Source organism: Mauremys reevesii, linkage group 1 (assembly GCF_016161935.1).
Source record: "Mauremys reevesii isolate NIE-2019 linkage group 1, ASM1616193v1, whole genome shotgun sequence".
NCBI classification, from domain to species: Eukaryota; Metazoa; Chordata; order Testudines; family Geoemydidae; genus Mauremys; species Mauremys reevesii.
The window spans coordinates 255,573,106-255,596,166 of NC_052623.1; the positions used below are offsets into that span (position 1 = coordinate 255,573,106).

The following is a 23,061-nucleotide window of genomic DNA, read 5'->3' on the forward strand; positions in this document are numbered from 1 at the left end:
TCCCGGCTCGGGCCCCATGGTGCCGGCGCTGTCCTGGCGCTGTGGCTCCGGCCAGTCCCGGGTGCCAGTGCTGGCTCTGGCCCAGCTGGTCCCGGTGCTGGGCCCGGCCCACGTTCGGCCCGGCGGCGCTGCTCGCGGCTGCGGCCTGGGCGGTCCAGGGTGCGGCTCTGGCCCCGGTCCTGGGCGCCGGTGCTGGCTCTGGCCCGGCCGGTCCCGGGCGCCGGTGCTGGGCCAGTGCCCCGCGGCTCCAGCCCGGCCCCCACGGTTGCGGCTCCAGCCTGGGCCCCACGGCACTGGCACCAGGGCTGGCTCCGGCCCGGCTGGTCCCAGGCGCCGGTGCTGGGCCCAGCCCCGCGGTTGCGGCTCGGGCCCCGTGGTGCCGGTGCTGGTCCCAGCCCCCGCGGTTGCGGCGCCGGCCCGGCTCAGGCCCCGCAGCGCCAGTGCCAGTGCTGGTCCTGGCGCCGCAGCTCCAGCCCAGCCTGGCTCAGGCCCCACGGCGCCGGTGCTGGTCCCGGCGGAGCGGCTCCAGGCAGCGCTGTAAGAGAGCAGGGAGGGGGTGTTGGAAGAGGGCAGGGGAGTTTGTGGGGGGGGATGGATAGGAGTGGGGCGGTCAGAGGGCAGGAAACAGGGGGATTGAATGGGGGCAAGGGTCCTGGGGAGGCAGTCAGGAAGGAGCAGGGGTTGGATGGGGTGGCAGGGGGCAGTCAGGGACAGGGGTCTCGGGGGGCAATCAGGAATGAGAGGAGGGGTTGGATGGGGCAGCAGGGGGTAGTCAGGGGTCAGGGAAGGGGGGTGGATGGGGCAGGGGCCCCAGGGAGGAATCAAAGAACGCGGGGGGTTGGATTGGGTAGGAGGCCCGGGGGGGGGGGGAGCCGCCACAACCCCCTTGTGGGGTGAGGAGGAGGCAACCTGTTGTTAATATTTTGGCAGCTCATCACTGGGCAAAAGACTATAAAAGGCAACTGCATCTTCTCCATTTTGTCTTCAGTCCTGCTTCTTACCTCTGGAGGAACTTTGCTACAAACTGAAGCTCTGAACAAAGGACTGAATGACCCACCGTATGCTGGGAATCCCCACAACTACAGTGTCTGCTGTCCATGAGATTGACATGACTGCCTTCGATATTTCTAGCACTGTTTAAACCAGGATTACTCTTGCAAGGTTCCACTCTTTCTGTAACTGAAGGGTAAAGTCAAAGCCGATGATCCTACTGTTCTGCCAGTGAACAATTTCTATACTTCTATCAAGGAGATACAAATACAAGCACATTTTATGGCTGAGTGCATTTAAACTGCCTACAAATTTATATGCAAATTAGGTGCAGCCCTCAGGCCCATGTAAAATTGCATTTGCGTGTCACAGAGTCTGTACTCGTTTATTTAAATTGAGATGCTTGTAAGCTTTTTTCTACCTTCTTCTCAAGTATTGTAGCAACATTTTGCTTTTCTGTTCCAATGAGAGATTGACACCTAACCTGCTTAGATGCTTTTGTAAATTGCATTGGGGTCTACCTGCAATTTTAGGCACCAAAATACCTTTCTAAAACTGATGCTTAGATATTTGCAGCAATACTTACTTTGTGCAGCACTAGCTGAAGTGAAAAGCTGTGTCTCTGAACTACCCTTTCCCCTGTCCCAAGGAGGGGTCACAATATTTTTTGCCCTGATTTTCGGGTAGGAAGAACTTTATAGGCCTGTTTCCCTCCCTCTTTTACTTACGAAGAGGCTAGATGCTGCATTCTGATCCAAGAACTTGAGTTTCTAGGCTAGAAAGAAAATCTGGAAAGCTGTTCCAGTCATTGCACTAGCTAGGGGCAAGAGATTGACAGTGGGTGCCCTATTAGAAAGGATACATGGCATGAACATTTCCAGGAATTCCATCGATGTCCATCAGCAAGCATTAGAGTAAACATTGCTTCAACATGTTATCAATATCACTTGCCAAGTCTTAGAAGGATTTGCAGGCAGAGCATTATAGACAAACTCCTAACCTAACATATTATCTAATGAACCACAGAGAACAGGAGTTGGAGATTAAAGAGGCTTGGAACCAACCAACACTTCACAAAAGGTCAATAATGCTTCAGTTCATTGGTGTTCTTTAGAATAACATTAATCAGGGCGAATTCTTGGATGCAAGGTGGAATTTCAATGCTGTTTATTAAAAAATAAAGGAATTGAGAGTCATGTTAGGGCCTGTTTCCTCTCAGGATTAAAAAAGAAATAATTTATTATAGCCTTTTACATCAAAACTAGAAGACTCAGGGGACTGATTGAGAAAAGGACACAGAGCTATTTACCTCCTGAAATGCACTCAAGATCAGTAGCAACCAGAAGTCATCATAATTTAACAGCTATTCATTGTCCTATGTGAAATATGTTAATGATGTCAGCCAAACTCCCTCTTGCCCTCACAATTGGCTTTATTTGTCCCTCGGAGAAGCCATCGTCTAAAGCAGGGGTGGCCAAACCCTGACTTGTGAGGCGCATGCACACCTCCCCCCCATTCTCCGCCTACCAGACTGTTTGGGGGAACTCAGAGCTTCTTCCCTATGGTTGGGTGGTGGGTCTAGGAGCTTCTGCCCAGCAGGGAGGGAGGTCTCGAGGCTTCAGCCCCATGTGAGGTGCCTGCTGCAGCTCAGGGCTTCAGCTGGAGTGGGGCTGAGGCCCTGAGCCCTGGTAGGTATGCCCCGCTGGGCTGAAGTCCCAAGACCCCCCCAGCCCTGCTGGGCAGAAGCCCCTAGCCCCACCACCCCGCCACAGGGAAGAAGCTCTGAGTTCCTCCAAACAGTCTGGTAGGTGGAGACTACCACCCCACCGCAGGGCTGAAACACCGAGCCGCAGCAGCCATGTTTCCTTCAAGAATTTCTGAAGATTGTTGTATGCGGCTCGGAGGGTCAGTAAATTTGGCCATCCCTGGTCTAAAGTGATCATAGAGACTTAACTCCCTCTCTTGCCTTCAGCCTGGGAGTGAGGGAAAGCTTTAACTCTCACTACCCACCTATTCTGTTGATAAACATCGGATTTTTGTCTCTAGCACTGTGACTATGGTACTTTATACCAGTACAAGTACAGATATATTGAGCCTTATTCCCTGTCATTTACATTGGTTTGACACCAAAATAAGTCCACTGACCAGGTCATTAATGGTCTGGAGGATGGCGTGGACTGCACCCTCAGCAAGCTTGCAGATGACTCTAAACTGGGAGGAGTAGTAGATACGCTGGAGGGTAGGGATAAGATACAGAGGGACCTAGACAAATTAGAGGACTGGGCCAAAAGAAATCTGATGAGTTTCAACAAGGGGAAGTGCAGAGTCCTGCACTTAGGACGGAAGAATCCCATGCACTGCTACAGACTAGGGACCAAATGGCTAGGCAGCAGTTCTGCAGAAAAGGACCTAGGGGTTACAGTGGACGAGAAGCTGGATATGAGTCAACAGTGTGCCCTTGTTGCCAAGAAGGCTAACAGCATTTGGGGCTCTATAAGTAGGGGCATTGCCAGCAGATCAAGGGACGTGATCATTAACCTCTATTCGACATTGGTGAGGCCTCATCTGGACTACTGTGTCCAGTTTTGGGCCCCACACTACAAGAAGGATGTGGAGAAATTGGAAAGAGTCCAGCGGAGGGCAACAAAAATGATTAGGGGGCTGAAGCACATGACTTATGAGAAGAGGCTGAGGGAACTGGGATTGTTTAGCCTGCAGAAGAGAAGAATGAGGGGGGATTTGATAGCTGCTTTCAACTACCTGAAAGGGGGTTCCAAAGAGGATGGATCTAGACTGTTCTCAGTGGTAGAAGATGACAGAACAAGGAGTAATGGTCTCAAGTTGCAGTGGGGGAGGTTTAGGTTGGATATTAGGAAAAACTTTTTCACTAGGAGGGTGGTGAAGCACTGGAATGGGTTACCTAGGGAGGTGGTGGAATCTCCTTCCTTAGAGGTTTTCAAGGTCAGGCTTGACAAAGGCCTGGCTGGGATGATTTAGCTGGGGATTGGTCCTGCTTTGAGCAGGGGGTTGGACTAGATGACCTCCTGAGGTCCCTTCCAACCTACTATGACCTCAGTGGCATTCCTCCTGATTTACAGCAGTGTGAGGGTACGTCTACACTACGGGACTATTCCGAATTTGCATAAACCGGTTTTGTAAAACAGATTGTATAAAATCGAGTGCGCGCAGCCACACTAAACACATTAAATCGGTGGTGTGCATCCACGGTCCGAGGCTAGCATCGACTTCTGGAGCGTTGCACTGTGGGTAGCTATTCCGTAGCTATCCCATAGTTCCCGCAGCCTCCCCCGTCCCTTGGAATTTCCGGGTTGAGATCCCAGTGCCTGATGGGGCAAAAATCATTGTCGCGGGTGGTTCTGGGTAAATGTCGTCAGTCACTCCTTCCTCTGGGAAAGCAACGGCAGACAAGCATTTCGCGGTTTTTTTCCCTGGATTGCCCTGGCAGATGCCATAGCATGGCAATCATGGAGCCTGTTTTGCCTTTTGTGACTGTCACCGTATGTGTACTAGATGCCGCTGACAGAGGCGATTCAGCAGCGCTACACAGCAGCATGCTTTTGCTTTTGCATGACAGCAGAGATGGTTATCAGCCATACTGCACCATCAACCAATCCATAAATTGGTAAAAAGATGATCATGGTTACCAGTCCTTTTGCACTGCACCATCTGTTGCTGTCATAAGTGCCCCTGGCTGCTCTTATCCAGGGGCGCAAAAGCCAAAATTGGGAATGACTCTCTGAGTCAATCCCTCCTTTTTGGTATCTAAAAATAGAATCAGTCCTGTCTAGAATTTGGGCAAGTGTACTAGAGAACTACTGTATCATAGAACCAGAGAGCACAGCTGCTCTGTGTCAGATCCAGCAGAAATTATGAGCTGTATGCTATTCACAGGGGGTGCTCCTGCAACAACCCCACCTGTTGATTCCATTCTTCCCCCAGCCTTCCTGGGCTACTGTAGCATTGTCCCCCCACTTGTGTGATGAAGTAATAAAGAATGCAGGAATAAGACACAGTGACTTGTTAGTGAGAAATGAGTGGAAGGCAGCCTCCAGCTGCTATGATAGTCCAGACAGGACAGTAAGGAGTGTGGAGGAGGAGCCCATCATCCCTCTTCTAGTACAGTGGCAATTGAATCTTTTCTTTACACATGAAGGGTGGGGGCTGATGGAGCTCAGCCCCCTGTTGCTATGATGATGATGGTTATCAGCCATACTGCACCATCTGCCAGGAAAAATTAGGGCCAGGCGCCCTTGATTGACCTAACTGATGCTAGTCGGCATGGTTACCAGTCCTTTTGCACTGCCCCATGTGCCAATAGGCTGATGATGAGGACGGGTACCAGTCATATTGCACCATCAGCCACCCATGGCGGGGGGAGCAAGGATGTTGGTGTTGAGTGCTGCAGCATCGCATCTATCTGCAGCATTCAGTAAAGATAGGGTGACATGTTAAAGAGTCAAGAGAGGATTTTTTTCCCTTTCACTTCTGGGGGTGGGTGGGGGGGGTGCGTAAATTGCTGAGCTATGCCCTGACCCACCGCGGACACTGTGTTTGACCCTAGAAGCATTTGGAGCTCAGCCAAGAATGCAAATACTTTTCGGAGACTGCAGGAACTGTGGGATAGTTTGAGTCCTCCAGTCCATGAGCGTCCATTTGATTCTTTGGCTTTCCGTTACGCTTGTCACGCAGCAGTGCGCTGAGCCCCTGCTATGGCGTCTGTCTGGAGATTTTTAAAAAATGATTTTGAATTTCGTCTTCTGTAACGGAGCGCTGATAGAACAGATTTGCCTGCCCTTACAGAGATCACATCCGCATGGTCCATGCGGGAGCTCTTTATTTATTTTGATTTTTTAACTGCATCGCCACACGTGCTGATCGGAGCTCCACGCTGGGCAAACAGGAAACATTCAAAAGTTTGCGGGGCTTTTCCTGTCTACCTGGCCACTGCATCCGAGTTCAGATTGCTGTCCAGAGCGGTCAGTGGTGCACTGTGGGATACCGCCCAGAGGTCAATACCGTCGATCTGCGGCCACACTAACCCTAATCCGATATGGTAATACCGATATTAGCGCTAGTCCTCTCGTTAGGGAGGAGTACAGAAACCGGTTTAAAGAGCCCTTTATACCGATATAAAGGGCCTCTCAGTGTGGACGGGTGTGGCGTTAAATCAGTTTTACGCTCCTAAAACCGGTTTAAACGCCTAGTGTAGACCAGGCCTGAGAGGAGAATTGGGCATGTTTTTACTAACTGGCTTTTTCTTTTTCTTTTGTTTTTTTCAGTTGCACCTTCTGATCAGAAGGCTGGTTAATGGCCCTGATCAAGGCAGGGCAGTGTTAAAATTGTTCCCATCAAAAATAAACATGGTGTGTAGCAGATTTTCATCAGCCCTCTTCAGCCACTGGACTCAAGCATCAATAAAGTACATTGTTGCACATCCAGTGCTACTAGGAAAGGAGACTTTCTCTAGGGAGTTGACAGGACCCACTGCCCTGGTAAGGGGGAGCAATAGTGACTCAGCATTTGCCCCTTGTGATTGTTAGTGCCTTTGTGAACTCTAAAATGGTGGTTCCCAGCAGAGCTGGCACTAGGCATAACCAGACTAAACAATTACTTAGGGCCCTGAGCAGCACAAAGGGGGCCCCCTATTAATTATTAGTATGTGTTATGTGGGGGGGGCTCAAAATATTCCAGCTTAGGACCCCCAGTGGGCTAGCATCAGCACTGGGAGGAAGCTGTGGCACTCCCTGCTGTTTTAGCCCTGGGATTCCCACACAGCTCTAGCAGCCTGCACTCACTTGCATCCCAAGAACAGCCAGTGCATCCAGAACCAAGTCAAGACAAGCATGATGAGGCATATGGGGAAGCTGAACAAGAACCAAGTTCCAAAATTCACCACCTCAGCATGTGGATAGTGGCTGTAAAGAAAAAGACCATATAAGAGATAAGAAAACCACAGGATGTATGGTCAGACTCTCACAACATGCATCTATGCATATGTATATGGCCATGTGGTATGGCATAAAGGTTGTATTAGCATGAGTTTGTGATAACTGCATTACACATGCATAGCAAAGCCACTTCCAAATGATTTCCAAATTAGCCTTTATATCAACACCACATCAAATACCAGCATGTGTTCAGTTTACCCCAGACATTTTAGAAATGTTTTTATGGTACATATTTTTATTGCTACTACAGGAGGGATTAATTTGGCCCAGTGTAATATAGATTCAAAACACGAATATATGTAGTAACCTCAGTCGAGAAGCTCACAGATCAATACATCCTGATGCCCATCTCAACAGAAATCAACATCTGCATAAAATATCTCTTTGCTCCAAGGAGTTTGTGATGGAAACAAATTGATTCATATTTGAGGTAGTCTGGATGACATGTAAAAACAGCCATGGCTATGGAAATAACAGGTTAGTCTGAGGATGGAATTCACTGGTAAATTTAAATGGATGTTATAATGTAATACAACTGTTATTGCATCATGTCTTTCATCCTAGTTGTATCACAAACTGCTTCAATACAGTGAATTGTTCTTTAAAAAAATGATAGCATATGTACAGATAATTTCAGAGGTACAGGCAAGCACAAGGGATGAAATCCTGGCCTTGCTGAAACTCTATTGACTTCAATAGCAGCAGGACTTCACTCATGGTTTCTGTGTATTTGTGGTCTTGGGACACAAAATATAAAATAATTAATACAGCAGACTGGACTCTAGCAAAGCCATTTAGCAGTGCATCTCATGACAACCCAAAAGTGCTGGAAGTGTCATAATGGCAAGGCACACTAATATGTCTTCTTTGAGGGTGCTTGAAAACCCAAACCTTCCATCAAGAGTTCACCACCAGAATCAGTTTTACAAAAACCATGTGTGTCATTTCAAAAGTTATTCTGCGAAATTATCTCTGACCCTCAAAGTAGTTTTGCATTTTTTCTAATAAAAGAAGCAAACAAACATTCCATCTGTGTACATGCATGTGTCCATTATAACATAGGGCCAGATCTTTTCAAAAGAGGTCAACTCCCATTTGGGCATGGGCACATAAGAAATAAAGATCCTGCTTTCAGTCAAATACCCTTAGTAACAAAGCCCTAGGAGAGAAAGTATATACAAAAAATATATACAAGATAGAAGCAAAATGATCTCTTAACAGAATATCTTCCAGGGTGTCCACTAGACATCAGTAACCCTTTGGTATTTACTCCAGCATAGCTCCCTAATGTAATATCAGAAACTGTGCAATATCATCACTTACTTGTTGAAGTACTCTAAGAAGATGAGGCTAGTGGAGGTCCCTATGATGGTGGTCAGTCCCCCAATGGTTGCAGCATACGAGATGCTCAAGGACAGGCACTTGCAGATCATGTGATCATGTCTGGACTGGTACTGGTATTTAGTGCTCAGGTCCAGATCTCTGGGGTTAGGAGGCAGGACAAGTATCTGAGTCTGTAAGAAGAAAGACATGCCATAAGGAGTATTAGACTCTACCAACAGCCTGGCCTGGGCCACAGGGAAACGTTGAGTGCCAAGATGTCTATAGGTTACAAAGAAATAACCTGCCTGTGAAAGAGCAGGAAGCTTATTCTCCATGGGAATTAACTGGGATCAGAACTAGAGACCTGTCCAGTGACCCCAAACTGCTTGATCTGCAACCAAAATGCAGGATAAACAGTAATCAGACTTCTGATCAGAGTCTGGCCCTGTTCCAGTCCTCAATAGGATCTCAACTGGATACCAGGAAACCTTTATGAGCTGGGAGGAGGAGATTCTATTATTTCAGTTTTAAGAGCATATAATCCTTGAGGCATGTTAGAAGCTTCCAGGCAATGTTTGGCAGACTTTCCACCCTCACACTGACTCATGAGTCATAACCTCTAATTAGCAATCTAATATTAGGAGGGGGAAGGTACAAGATAATTAGCTGTGATGCCTAATGCTTAGTTGCTAGGATATGTCCCAGAGAGAAGTGGTAAATGAAAACATGGCTGCAAAAGGCAGTGTGACACAAAGAAGGTTCCATAGTGGTGGCTGTCAGTGCATGGTTCTGGGAAATTAAGGTGTTATATTGAAAATAATAAGGTGCCACTCCTAGAGACCTATCACTTGTAGCACAGGGAAGAGAGAAAGAAAAAAGGTTGTACTGTAGGCTCAGGAAAAAGGCCCCAGCAGCAGAGAAGCTGGATTCATTTGCCATAATATAATTCTATTGGTTTGTAATGGCCTTATTTTCCATGAGGAATCTGGTGCTGCTATGAGTTTATCAATCCTCCTGCAGTCTCTCTCATGAAAATCCTGGTTCAAATCTGTATTAGGTCAAAACTGAAATGAATTTGGTGGTTACAAAATAACCCTTGAATGTGAGTATGAGATGGGACAATGCTCAGTGGCAATGGTAGTGCAGTAGCTTTTCTGAAGATCTGGGTATAAATTCCCTTTGAGCCATATATGCAAATAAATGTGTTGATTGGAGTCTCACCTCTGCTGGGCATCTGTTTGTGCATAAAAACAGTGCATACATGTAATTGAAGTCCTGCCTCAGGCATGCCCAAGATTGGAAGAAGGAAATGCAGATCAGGATTGAGGTATATTGGCAGAAGTGTCTCTGTGAGTGTGTGCTGCATGTGTGGTGGGTTGTCAAAGGACAGGAAGTGCAGGAATATTGGAAGTGAGGGCTGATAGAGCTGTCCATAAGGTGCTTAAACAGTTTCTGTCTACCTTATGTTTGGCTCTAGCCAGTGATCTGTGCCAAAAATTGATATTTATGTAGAGCTACCTCCAGAGGGACATTTGGGGAAACAAAGTGGAACAGCAAAACAGAAATGGAAACTGTTTAGCCATAGCATGCAATATATGATACTGAATGCATGTGGGAACAGCCTGTGAGGTGCACCTCTATGAAAAGGGCTCCGCTCACCTTTTGGCTACATCAAAGAAACCCAAAAAGATGTAATGGGGCTGTGAAGGGGGGAACTAAAAAAGTGGAAACCATCTGAGGAACCAGCACAGGTCTAATTGTTAAATGTTCTGAGACTACAGAGGCAAAGATTTCATGGAAAGCTACTTACAAGGTAAGAACCTGAAGGCAGGAAGAACGTGTGATACTTGTCTCCCCCAGAAGATTACCACCTCTTACCTGAGGTAGATTCTGCCCCTTGTTTGGGGGATTCTCAGTTCCAATTGGGTTGGCTATCATGTGCACACCATTCATATTCTATAAGAAGGTAAATGTCCTTTGATTAGACAATACTCTCTACCTAATTCCAGAAGGCACTTAGAATTAAATTCAAGGGTGCTTTGGAATATTTCAGGCAAAGAATCTTCCAATAAATCAACTACAATTTGTCTGAAACCTTATTCTATGTAATAAGGCAGATTAAATAAAAGTAGGTCTTTTTATCTTTAAAAAAATCTTGAAAATTAAATGGTCAGTTTAGCTCATCTCCTTCTGTCACCATGGCAGCTTTGTAATGGTAGAATGCAACATAAACCATGCAAGAAGCACCTGAGCCTTGATTTTATAAGGTGTAGAATGGTCAACCATTAGAGTGCTCTAGTTGACTGAACATCCTTGATTTCAGGAGTGCCCAAATCTTGCAGAACAAAAGGCCACATTTGCTACTTGCTAGGAGCCCATGGACTACACTTACTCACTAATCAATTGAGCTGATCACAGACTCTCATGTAAGATGGAGATATGGACCACAGAAACTACAGAACCAGTGTTCCATCTTGATCTCAGGAGCTAGCCTGATAGGATCCAGCGAAAGCATGGCATGCTATCATGTATGGACTCTACTAGAACTACCTCCCATTAAAGATAGAGGAGTGTGCTTTTGATCATTCCAGCTGTACTGCTTTATAATGCAGAGCTGAGTGTTGGTCACATGGTGTAGGTACTACCTATCACAATACCTTAGTATGTACCACGGAGCTGAAGTCAGTGGTCGTAGCACTAAAAACAAAGAAAAGAAAATTTATTTTTAAAGGCATGTTTCCCAGCTATCCCAAAAGGCACATGTTCAGGGCGGGTAGTGAAGCACCTAAACAAGAACTAAAATCTGCTGAAGTTGTGAAAAGTTCAATTTATTCTGACATCTCAGCTAGATACATGGGAAGAATCACTTTGTTCCAAGGGTTTATCTCTAGCTCTATGATGATGGGGTTCCACTTCCATGAAACCAACAGTGTTTATGGCCAAACCTTTAATATCACTATCACAGTGGAGTGAATCACTGGAAAACCCAACACTATTAATCTATTCTATTCTGTGTAGAGTCTTATACCTCCCTCATTGCCATAACATCTGAGCACCTTCCAGTAGCAACGTGACTAACATTAAAGTGACGTGACTAACATCTATCTTGTGTGGCTTGTGGATCATAGCATAGTGAGATCCAGATCATTACATTAACCCCACTTAAGGTGACCAGATAGTAAATAGGTTTGCCAATTTTGGTTGGACGTAATATTTAATTAAAGATTAATCTTTAATTCCTGGAGATTCCAGGACAATCCTGGAGGGTTGGCAACCCTAACAAGTGTTTTAAAATCAGGCCTGGGCCTGGTGTTAATTGGCACCTATATAGTGAAAGCCCCAAATATCAGGACTGTCCCTATAAAATAGGGACATCTGTTACCGTAACCCCACTCCTTGCATAATCTTTTCCCTTCAAGCACATCTAAAATGTTTATTTGCAAGCTTCTGTTTGCCCTTCCTTTTGCCATTCTTGTGTTCATCTTATTGCAACCTGTGTAGGTTCATATCTCCAGTAGTGATGCACAGGATTCGTTCTTACTCCTCATTGATGAAAATGACCTCCACTGAGGCTTGGCCATGTTTTTCGCTGAGACCTAAAGTAATGGGTAGAGGGATGGAGGGGGAAGAGAGAGAGAGAAAGAGAGACTGTCAGAGATGGGAGTTGACCTGATTTCCTTGGCTTCAATTCAGAATTGTGTCCATGAATATGCAGGAGCTAATGTAAAATGAATCCAGAAAGAATCTTCGATAAACACTTCCTTCTATTCGGGGACCTAATGCAGCATCTTATTACTCCATATTTTCTTGCTTATTTAACTTTTGCCAATAAAGACCTAACAGTAACACACTCTACGTGACTATAGCTGTATAGCCTCAGTCATAGATCTGAGAGGCTAAGCAAGGTTGGATCTGGTCAGTACTAAGATGGAACACCTCCAAATTTGTTTTTTAAAAAGGAGGGCTTTTCTCTCCCAATACAGCCCCTACAGTGGCATATGGGGCAAAAAAGCCCCTTAGCTGACAGGTGGCGAATTCTTCTAGCACAAGTACTGAACTGGATAGCTATAGGATGCCCTGTGCAGGCCTTCTCACAACCCCCAGCATAAGGGTCATGCTGGGGTTGGGCTGGGGCTATAACATAGCATTATGGAGGTTCTACATAGCTACCCATAGGCCACAAGGACTGGGTTGCTGTACCTTAGATCAGCTCCCTGAGCTGTCAACTTTTATGGCAGTGGTGGTGGTGTGGGGGAAGGAGGGTTGTTTCAGACCTTGACCAGCTTAAATACACTTTTGCTTCCATGCCTCTGGGCTGTGCCTCCATGTCCTGGAAGCATTTCAATGATGAATGAAGACATGCCATTATTAATTCCCAGACAAAACATTACATCAAAATGGAGTTAAGGTTGAGAGTATGTTTCAGCAACTTAAGGGTAAAAAACACTGCAGTGATGTTGTAAATTAGCTCAGGGACAGATGGTATTCAGAGTTAGAGTTACATTTAAAGAAATCCAAACATGTTAAGGTTTGGAAATACAGTTAAGGGACCCAAACAACCTTAACTATGCCCTGTAGTGACAGAGAGCTCTATGCCCTGTCTAGTATTCCCTCCTCCACTACCATGGATGAAACAAGTGTGAGATAATCAGCTATCTTCCTTCTGATACAGATGGTCCAGAACTTTAAGTAATGTATTATGGAGGCATAGATAGTTAAGTCTTGCACTTAAAGCAAGAATTTACTCTCTTTGTTCCTTATTTAAAATATAGTGTATTCTCTTCCAAATAATAACACTGAGTATAGAACCAATGTTCTGAGAATGTACAAGTAAATTTCTTATCTTAGAAATTAAACAATTAAAAGTGGCACCTTTAAAAAGTTAGCACTCAATCTTAGATTTTTTGTCCCTAATTATTTCAGTAACAGAACAACCCACTCTTTGAACTCACTGAAATCTTGTGCATGAGCTACACTTGATTATGATTTTTTAATTATTGTATTTTATTATTTATTTAATGTTTTAAGATTAGTGATCATTTCCCTTCTTATTCTTCATAACTGGACGTTTCTCCTTCAGCAAAAGCTGAAAGACACAATGGTTAGCTAGGAAATAAGACCTGCCCTCTTTCAAAACATCTTCCATCTGCCATTGTTCTAGGCAGTACTGAAGAGACAGATACCCTCAGTTGGTGGCCATTTTGAAAAAGCCATCTTCTCTCTCTTTCATTGTTCTCAGTGGTACTGAGTGCCTCTGCCTCTGTGACGCATCCGTGGCCACTGTCTTCTCTGAGAGAAGTTGTGGTTTAAGTTCCATTGACAGCAATGAGAGATGATGGCCATTTTGGAAAGGGGGGATTTCTTTGTAACAGATAAACTTTCAGTTATGAAAACTAATGGCACAAAATGATCATTAAGCCTAAATATTCAAAAGTATTCATTGCACCAGATCTACTCAATAAGTAGACTAGGAGGGAGGAGAAACTAAGTTGTATATATATGTGTGTCTTCATGCAGGGAATGTAGAGGAGTGCAGGCAACTGATGTGTGTGTGTAGGGAGGTGGAAAAGGCAGTAAGAACTTGGAGGAAAAGAGGGAGGGGGAAAACTGAAGGTGTTTTGTACAGCTCCAATTAAACAAAGCAACTGTGAACCCAGGTTAACTGGCCTGTATGCTCTGGCTGTTTTGTGCTGTTTTCAAGTTGGGCAAAACAGCCAGAGTGTAGCAGAGAATATGACCCCCCTCTCCAAAAGTTAGAACTAAATAAACGAGTTAAGGTGGATACTTCACATATTTAAATCAATGGAGATATCACATGGGAACATTCTCTATGAACATTTTCATTTAAAACAAAGCAAAAAAACCAAGGAAATTCCTAGACAAAAACTATGTTGAGAGTACATATCAATAATTTAGGGTAAACTGCATTATAGGAATGTTATAAACATCTGAAAATTAAGCATGAGCAACCCTGGAAATTCACTGTTTAAACACAAAATAATTCCAAACATGTGAGTTAGGGCACCCAAACAACCTTACCTCTCTCCTGTCACAGACCCTTCAAACTTTCCATATAGCTAGACCTCACTGAAATCTTGTGCATAAGCTACAACTTAAATCTGTCCTGTAGTGATGCCCTCACCTCAGCTTCCTTCAGCCTACTCAGGCTCCTAACTCCACTTCTCCTGCTAGGCACCCCTGAGGCTATAAAATAAACATTGCGTATACAATAAATGAAAATAGATAATATGGGCCAAATCCTCAGCTGGTGTAAATCACATAGCTCCACTAACTTCCATGGATCTATGCCCATTTACAGGAGCTGGATTCAGCCTTAAATATCTAAAAGTGAAAGGAAAATTGCTGATATCATCCTATACCTTTTGGCTCCCTCTCTTCAGAAATGGTGTTGCCTGCAGTACCGATGACCTCATGCTCCTCCTCAGCATTCACTAATTCTTGTAGCACTGCCTCCACAATTGGCATCACCATTGCTGTGGTGGAGGTATTGGAAAGCCACATGGATAAAATGGTTGTACAGCACATAAAGCAGAGAAGTAACCTAGAATACAGGAGAGAACAGCCCTCTTGGGGCACTTTTACAACTTTTTGTGTGATCCTCTTTTCTAATATTTTAATTAATTCATTGTTATTTATTTATTATTTATTTGCTTTGCTTACAAATATATTAGATTGCATCAAGTTGAAATTCACCCCAGTGCAGGGGACCAGCACAATACAATGCATCATTTAAGTCCGACCTATGTCCTGACTACAAATTCATTATAACATGAAAACAAGAAATTCTGCATTTCATCGTGAGTATTTTGTACACATTAAACAATAGGCAAGGAGAGAACAAACAGAGGAGACAAAAACCAAAGAAGTGTGAGAGCACAATGAACAGAGAGTACTGGTGAAGGCATAAAAGGCAAAAAGAAGAGGCAGAGAATGAGAGAGAACAGGAAAATTCATAAACTTTCAGCCCATGAAAAGATTAAAGATTGACTTAGGGCACCTGATTGGAAAAGTACAGTGCATTATGGGTAATGACATAATTTGCTTTTGAAAAGCATACAGGGCTAAATTTAACTAATATTTTCTCATTTATTTTTAAACTTGATGCCTGTATCCTTTAATGCTCTAAGGCAGAGGATTCACTCACATGCCTGGCTTCGCACCAGCCATCATGACCATACGCAAGGCAATCCGTTTATGTAGGTTCCACTTTTCAACAGAAGCTGCCACACAAATCACCCCCATGAGGAGCAAAGTTGTGTTCTTGAAATACTCTGCAGCCACCTGCAGGAAAGGCAAGCAGGAGATAAGCAATCACAGAGTAAAAATTACTTGCAGAGACCATGCTGAGATGGTGAAGACACTTATATTACTTGTTTCCAAGCAGGAAGCATGCTGGCAAGGTGGAGGAACTGGAGAACCTATGAGTCAAAATACCATATCTTAATTTTCTTTCTTCTGGTGTTTATAAATTAAAATATGTCTCATGCCTCCTGTCACTAGGTTTCTCAGTTTTGGAGAGACTGAAAGAAGTTGAGAGAAGTCATGTGATTCTCTCTTATGTCCGTGAACAGGATTTGCTTTGTAATGTATTAAATGTTCTGATTAGACCCAAACTGAAACATCTCCTACTGATTCCCACAATAGGTATAAAGGTGGCAACTTCTGAAGTGCTCACTCAACCTGGGGATTTTACTGCCTACCCACTAATTCTGTTTAATCATAAGGAAAGCCAGGGCTAAAATGCAACCACAGAAAAGCCCCCAGAGACATGTTGACTCTACCCAACCAGGTAAAGATTGAAATGTCAGTGTGTAATGGCCACTGATCATGCACGTGTGAGCGTATGTGTGTGTGAGAGAGAGAGCACAAAAATCAGCAGCTACTTTACTAAAAAAAATTACACAGAAAATGCTATTGCTTTTTGAAGAATTTTCTGGAAATTTTGGGATAAATTTCCATCACCAAAGTGTAAAACAGAACAGGATTTAATCATGATTTCATAGCAAATCTCCATACAAATGTAACTATGGAGTCACTACCAATGTTTATATTATATACCTCAACCCACTGCTCTGACACAGACTCTCTCAGTGACCATGGGTAAGATATTTAGAGCCAAATTGTGGCCTCATTTCTCCCTGAAAAGTCAGAAAGGAAGCCTGTGGCGGAAAACTGAACGTAGGTCTCCAGAGCGCTAAACTAGTACCCTAACCACTGGACCATCCTGCCTCTCCATAATTTAAAAAAAAAAAAAGAAAGAAAGTAAGGATGCCTAGGCGCTATTCCTGACTCAGCCACAGATTTGCTGTGTTAAGTCCCTAAAGCCTAAATTTTCAAAATTAGTTACCTGTAGTTAGGCATCTAAATTCATATTTCAGCATGTAAATAGGTGGGTCTGGTTTTCAGATGTGCTGTGCAACTGCAGCTCCTGCTGCCATAGGCGCCGACTTCCCCTCTGCCCCATGGGTGCTCGACCCCCGACCACCACCCCTGGACCCGCCCCTGCACCACCCTCACCCTGCCCCAATTCCTCCTTCCCCCAAGTCCCCACTCTTACCCCGCCTCTTTACTGCCTCCTCCCATGAGCGCGCTGCATCTCCACTCTTCCCCCTCCCTCCTGGAAAGTCCTAAGTGCCACCAAACAGCTGTTAGGCAGCAGGCAGGAAGCACCGGGAGAGGGAGGAGCAGGGACCCGGCATGCTAGGGGAGGAGGAGGTGAGGAGGGGGTGGAAGGAGTTTGGCTGCTGGTGGGTGCAGAGCACCTGCTAATTTTCCCTGTGGTGCCCAGCCCCGCAGCACCCATGGAGTTGGCACCTCTGCCTGCTGCTAATTCAAGAAAGTCAAAGGACTTTTCCACACTTGAACAAAGGGTGTATTTTTAAAATGTGATCGCTAATACAGATAGAGCAAGTTGTAGTTTTAACATGTTAGCTTGTTGAGGTGAAGGATTCACAGGAAAGGGTTTACAAGGACCAGCTAACAGTTAATACTACAACTTTTCCTGACTACACTGGAATTTTAAAATGCTTTAGCAATCACGTATCAGCTACCACGCTTTAAAATCACTCATATTTTCCTTGTGGAGATGATCCCAAAGAAGTAATATTTAAAAGAGTAGGCAAACATTTAACCCAACACCCAACTATGAATTTAACTAAATGTAGGGTTAGGGTTTGAAAACACTGGGTTAAATCCTGGCCCCACTGAAATCAATAGGAGCCTAGTCATTGACTTCAATGGGGTCAAGATTTCTCTCTTTGTCCTTAATCTCTCTACACCTCACCTGAGATTATCTCATTATAATGATACTCACTCTCTTTTGTAGAACTTTGCTCATGAAAAGTGCTATCATACGTTATTAAAAATTATTTATTTTTATTTAACAAATTCCCATGGTGACGAAAAAGGATTTGGCCATCATGGTTAAGTGTTTGCCAGAAACTGTTAAATATCACCTCTTTGGCTTTGGCTTTCTTTCACTACTTTCTGCCTCATTAACTTTTTATTTTCCCTAGCACTCTGTCCAGCATTTTTTTAATAAAAAAGTTCTTAGACTGAATGAAAGGAATCTATCGAGCTTACAGCACAAAGATTCAATTGTTTCCCTTTATCCCTTTTACAGTATTTTTGAGAAAGAAATGAATATAACACACACACACGCACGGCCCTGTGAACGAGATTTGATGTAAAGTGTGTGGCAAGACCTTTGTTTTGTGTCACTCCAGTGCAGCAGACTGGAAATTTTGCAACAGCTTCAGCTTATGTTTTCGGGGTTTTTTTTATTTAAGTTCCCATTTTATTTTTGATAAATGAATAAAGCAGTCTGTTGAGTATTCCTGTGGTTATTTAAATTAAATATTAAATTCAATTTGTAGCACGCTGCCCATCCATTTTAAATCTTCAGCCTGCTGCAGAATTTTGTACTGAAAATGTGTAGCTGTTTAGAAGTCGGGGGAAAGTGAAGGGCCTTGCAGTTGCATAGGGCATAGCTGGGGTTTTGGCACTTGGGAACAAGTAAGAGGCAGGCTGAGCTTGTGTAACAAGTGTAAAACATAACCTTGTAATCTAATTATGTAATCTTCCATGTCAACACTGTTAACCATTTCACTGCTGATCGCCAGGGCACTTCACACCTTGCAGAGCAGTTTCAGGCTGTCTGTACACTTCACTGTACTGGTTTACATTCAGACCTTCTATTACATTTAGATTAAATCTACGCTATGAGTGAGGAATATGACTTCCTGGCTTCCATACACATTGTTCATGTAGCTAAGCCCTGTGCTTCCTGCTCTAATAAGCTGACTATGACCTTCATACTGAGAACAATAACAAAAGAAAACCCCTATAAAGAATGTAGATAGCATGAATGGAAGTCCCCAGTCCCATAATACAAGATAACTAATGAAAATTAAAGGAAGAAAATTCAAAATTGATCTAAGGGAATACTTTTTTTCTCGCAACACACACTTAGCTTGTGGAACTCATTGGCACAAGATATCAATCACTGAGGTCGAGTTTAGCTGGATTTGTGAAACAGATCAGACATTTATATAGATAAGAATAGCTAGTTATAATAGTAAATATTAATATCAGTCATGCATATCCTCCTGCTTCAGGGATCAGACAGCCTCTAAGTATTAGAGTTCAGGAGGAAATTTTCCTTGGGAAAGAGTTATTCCATAGTTACCTATTGCAAGGTTTCTTCCACCTTCCTCTGAAGCAGCTGATACTGAGAATTGTTGGTGATAGAACACCGGACTAGACGGACCAATCATCTGATTCAGTGCGACCATTCCTATATTTCTATGTGATGGAATGCACCCCTGTATTCACATCCTATACACCAGGGATGGACAAACTTATTGACCCTCCGAGCTGCATACAACAATCTTCAGAAGTTCAAGAGTTGGGGCATGTCTGCTGGAGCTCGAGGCTTTAACCCTGTGATGGGGTGGTGGGGCTAGCGGCTTCTGCCCTACGGAGGATTCATCCCTGCAGGGCATGCCTGCCAGGGATTGAGGTCTCAGCCCACTCCAGCTGAAGCCCCGAGCCCTGGCAGGTGCCTCCCGTGGAGCTGAAGCCCCGAGACCCGCCTCCCTGCTGGGCAGAAGCCCCCAGCTCCACCACCCTCCCACAGGGCAGAAGCCCCAAGTTCCCCCAAACAGTCTGGTAGTTGGATAATGGGGGGAGGGGCTCCGTGAGCCACACTTTAACTGTAAAAGAGTCGCATGTGGCTGACAAGCTGCAGGTTGGCCACCCCTGCTATATGCTATTGTAATAATATTTGTGTAAAATATGCCTTGTCAGCTATCATTTGAAAATTAATAACTTGCTGGTCAATAATTTCATGATCAGATATAGGTAACAACATTATATGCATAGTTATGAACGTAAGCGAAATCATGACTGAAGTGTGTTTATCAGTCAAGTCTGGGAAGTGGGTAAACCTGTTCCTCAAAGACAAAGGACAATTTGACGCCACAGCCAGATGTCATCAAAGCTGATGGGCCATAACCTATCAAGTCGCCATTCTTTGGCAAGGAAAAGGGGCAGGAAAAAATAGGTCTGCATCTTAGCAAACAGCAGCAAAAAGCCTCCTCCCCACCAGACTCCATGTCTCCTTGCTTTCAGCTGGAAAGAACTTTATCTAGGGGTCACTCTCAGGAAAATGCATTTCAAAGGGTGATTGAACTATAAAAGTGAGAGGGGAAAGCACCCCAAGTTCTCTCTCCCTATCCATCTCTCTTTGCCACCTAAGATGACAAAAGAAACAGCCTATGGACTTTGGGAACAGATCCTGGCCTAAGAGTTCAGTCAGCAAAGTACTGAAAACAGTAAGAACTTCACCTTGAACCAAGTCTATTTTCTTAAGTTTAGAAAGCATTTTATCTTTATTTTTCTTGTAACCATTTCTAACTTTAATGCCTTATTACTTCTTCTACTCACTTAAAATCTATTTTTATAGTTAAATAAACTTGTTTTATTCTTTAATTAAAACTAAACCAGTGTTGTGAATTATTTGGGTAACTTCATTTAAGGTAACAAACTGTTGTGTATGGATCTCCTTTGAGGGGCAACAGACCTAATATAGCTGGACTGTCCAGGAGAGGGCTGGACAGTGCAGAACACATGTTTTGGGGAAAAATTCAGGACTGGGAGTATATTGGGGTCACCCTGCAAATAGTAACCCAGGCTGGTGGAAGCCAGGGTGTGGCTGGTCTCTGCTGACAGGCTGCCGGGGTCAGAGCTGAAGGACCGGGGCTGTGGCTATACAAAGACACTCTGTGTGTGACCTGCTTGCTGGCAAGCTAATTGTGAGTGATCCAAGTTGGAAGCTACAGCAGCACGGTGAGACATCCAAGGCTGCAGGGCAGGGGTGACATAGCCCCACATCAGTCTAGATTGCACCCCAGAATGTCATACTATGTTCCTTCTATATGCTGATGATTGTCCTACTTTTTAACATGTTTAGGACACTTAGTGCCCTGTTATCCCTGTTGCTCTCTTGAATTGTTTGTTGCAAACAATTAGCAGAGAAAGAAGAAGTGATTCAAAAGTACACTTTGAGCTACCTCACTGGACTTCATGACTCCGAAGAGTGGATAGAGGAAAGCAGGAACTAGGGCTGCAGCTCCAAGGGGTACCGCTTCTGAGACCCAGTACACAGCTGTCACTATCAGCACATAGGCACATGAGGCTTCCTGTGGGGAGAAATCACTGAGGTTAGACATCACTGAAATCACCTCTGTTGCATCAGCCTTTGCAAGTGTGTCCACAGAGAGGGCCCAACAACAGGTGATTAGATTACAGCATAGTCCATGGGGACCATATTATGGGGACTTCCCAAAGAGCCAGTTAGCTGGGACTAAATTGTAGGCTACCACTAGAGGACTGAAGAAATTCCAAATGAGAGCAGGATGCTACTAAGAGTTTAAGGATTATTCCGGTGACAAATTAGAAATGGATTAGGAAAACAATTGGGGTAAAAAGAAGAGCATAAAGAGTGACTATTAAAGAGGTTACACAGTTTCTTAAGTTACTTCAATTTTAAAAATACAATTCTGAAGCCAAATCAAGAATTTATTTTTATTGAATGGTCATTTCAAATTGCTACCAATTAAACCATAATCCTTTGAGTCTCAAGACTTCCCATTTCCCAAAGGTATGCTTCATAATCCTCAAATATTAAAATCAGTCTTTGATCTCATCCACTCTAACCCAGTCTAGTCTAGACACTCCAATTGCTTTTTCTTGCCTGTAGTGACATTGTAACTGTGATAAATTCTTGTACAAGAATGAGATAAAATGTCTCTCCTAATTCAACCAGATCCCAGACTATGGAATAATGAAACCTTATGATGGAAAGTTTAGCATACAAACCAGTGTTGTATTAAGGTTCAGAACCAAACAAAATATACATGTGTGTTATGGAATTGTAATAGTTCCAGAATTTCCAATGAAATTATATAGCTGGAGCGCAACAATCTGGATCTGTATTTCTCTAATGGCAGCTTGAGTACTCCTAGTTTATATTATTTAATTAAATTATTGTTTTTACTATTTATATTTCAGTTACTTTAATGCTCTTTGTTATTTGAATTGTGACTGTTTAATGTCATTTTCAGAAATAAGGGTTAAAGCAAGGTCAACAACTAATTTAAACCTAGGCTGGCTGAAGTTTTTAAACAAATAGAAGCAATGACAGATACTAATCTGCGTAAACATTTTCTTTGGGTTGAGTTCTGGATGGTATTATATGCTGAACTACAGAAAAGAAACAGTTGAGTGTGGATCATAACTAGAGCCCAAAGAGTACTGCCAACAGATATTCACAAACATTGATTTGAATAAAAACTAATTAATTTAAAGGGTATTCAAGTCCCCTGTGATTTGCTCTCTGTTTCTTTTTCTGCAGTAATTTTTGTACACAATAATTCACTGGAGGAAAAGGTAAGTGTTAGAAATACCCATCAATTGGTACAAGAAGAGTTCACGTGGCTTCCTGAAAACTCTTTGTTGTTTTGGGAATCATCTAGTCCAGGAGCAGGAACAAATCACACAGCTCCAACAGGAAATTATGAGTAGTGAACACTCAAAGCAACAGTCTGTGATTATTTAGTAAGAAATCCATAGGGTGACATATTTTCATACAAACCATCCAATGGATAATTTTCAATAATGAACAATGGCAAGATTCTTAGCTGGTGTAAATGATCATAGCTCTTTAACTTCCATAGAGCTGTCAATTTATACCAGCTAAGGATCTGGCCCCTAATTGGTGAAAATTGACATCTGCTTGAAGATAATTCATGAACAGAAAAAGAGGCTAAATTTGTTTAGTTGTTAGCAGTAAATATTCCCAGAACTCTAAGCATAACTCACTGAGACGCAGGCGAGCTCTGCTGAATGTCATAGAGAGTGAGGAGACACACGTCTGTTTGAAAAATAAGCTGGAAGACTGCAGTAAATTATCCGGGTTGCCTAGAAAAGGTACTTGCATGGTGTCACACCAGCTAACTCCATTGCTAGAAATGTACACTTATCAAATTGTTGCCAATTCTGTCTACACCAGAACTTTGGAGAGCAATGAATTCTGTAAGATTAAGGAATGGTTTTTCCTTTTCCTTTATATCTCTAAACATCACAAATTTCTGTTTTAATTTTTGAGTGCGAGTTTGTAGCTCATGAGAGTGATAGTTTCAGCTAGAGCTAGTCATCATACAGGTCCCCAAACACTGATTTGACCACCACCTCTTGC

The 23,061-nt window shown here is 43.6% G+C and overlaps 1 protein-coding gene across 2 annotated transcripts in view; it reads right to left on the reverse strand.

Moving 5' to 3' along the window:
- The window catches only part of SLC13A4 (solute carrier family 13 member 4), a 39,058-nt gene that overhangs the window by 11,301 nt on the left and 4,696 nt on the right, over window positions 1–23,061 (reverse strand). For both annotated transcript variants that reach the window (XM_039481473.1, XM_039481461.1), the window contains exons 2-9: window positions 20,876–21,004; window positions 15,448–15,584; window positions 14,663–14,844; window positions 11,824–11,878; window positions 10,940–10,979; window positions 10,161–10,238; window positions 8,283–8,473; window positions 6,807–6,926 (exon numbers count right to left, since the gene is read on the reverse strand). In XM_039481473.1, the coding sequence (XP_039337407.1) occupies window positions 6,807–6,926; window positions 8,283–8,473; window positions 10,161–10,238; window positions 10,940–10,979; window positions 11,824–11,878; window positions 14,663–14,844; window positions 15,448–15,584; window positions 20,876–21,004 (932 nt within the window). The remainder of the gene's footprint in view (window positions 1–6,806; window positions 6,927–8,282; window positions 8,474–10,160; window positions 10,239–10,939; window positions 10,980–11,823; window positions 11,879–14,662; window positions 14,845–15,447; window positions 15,585–20,875; window positions 21,005–23,061) is intronic.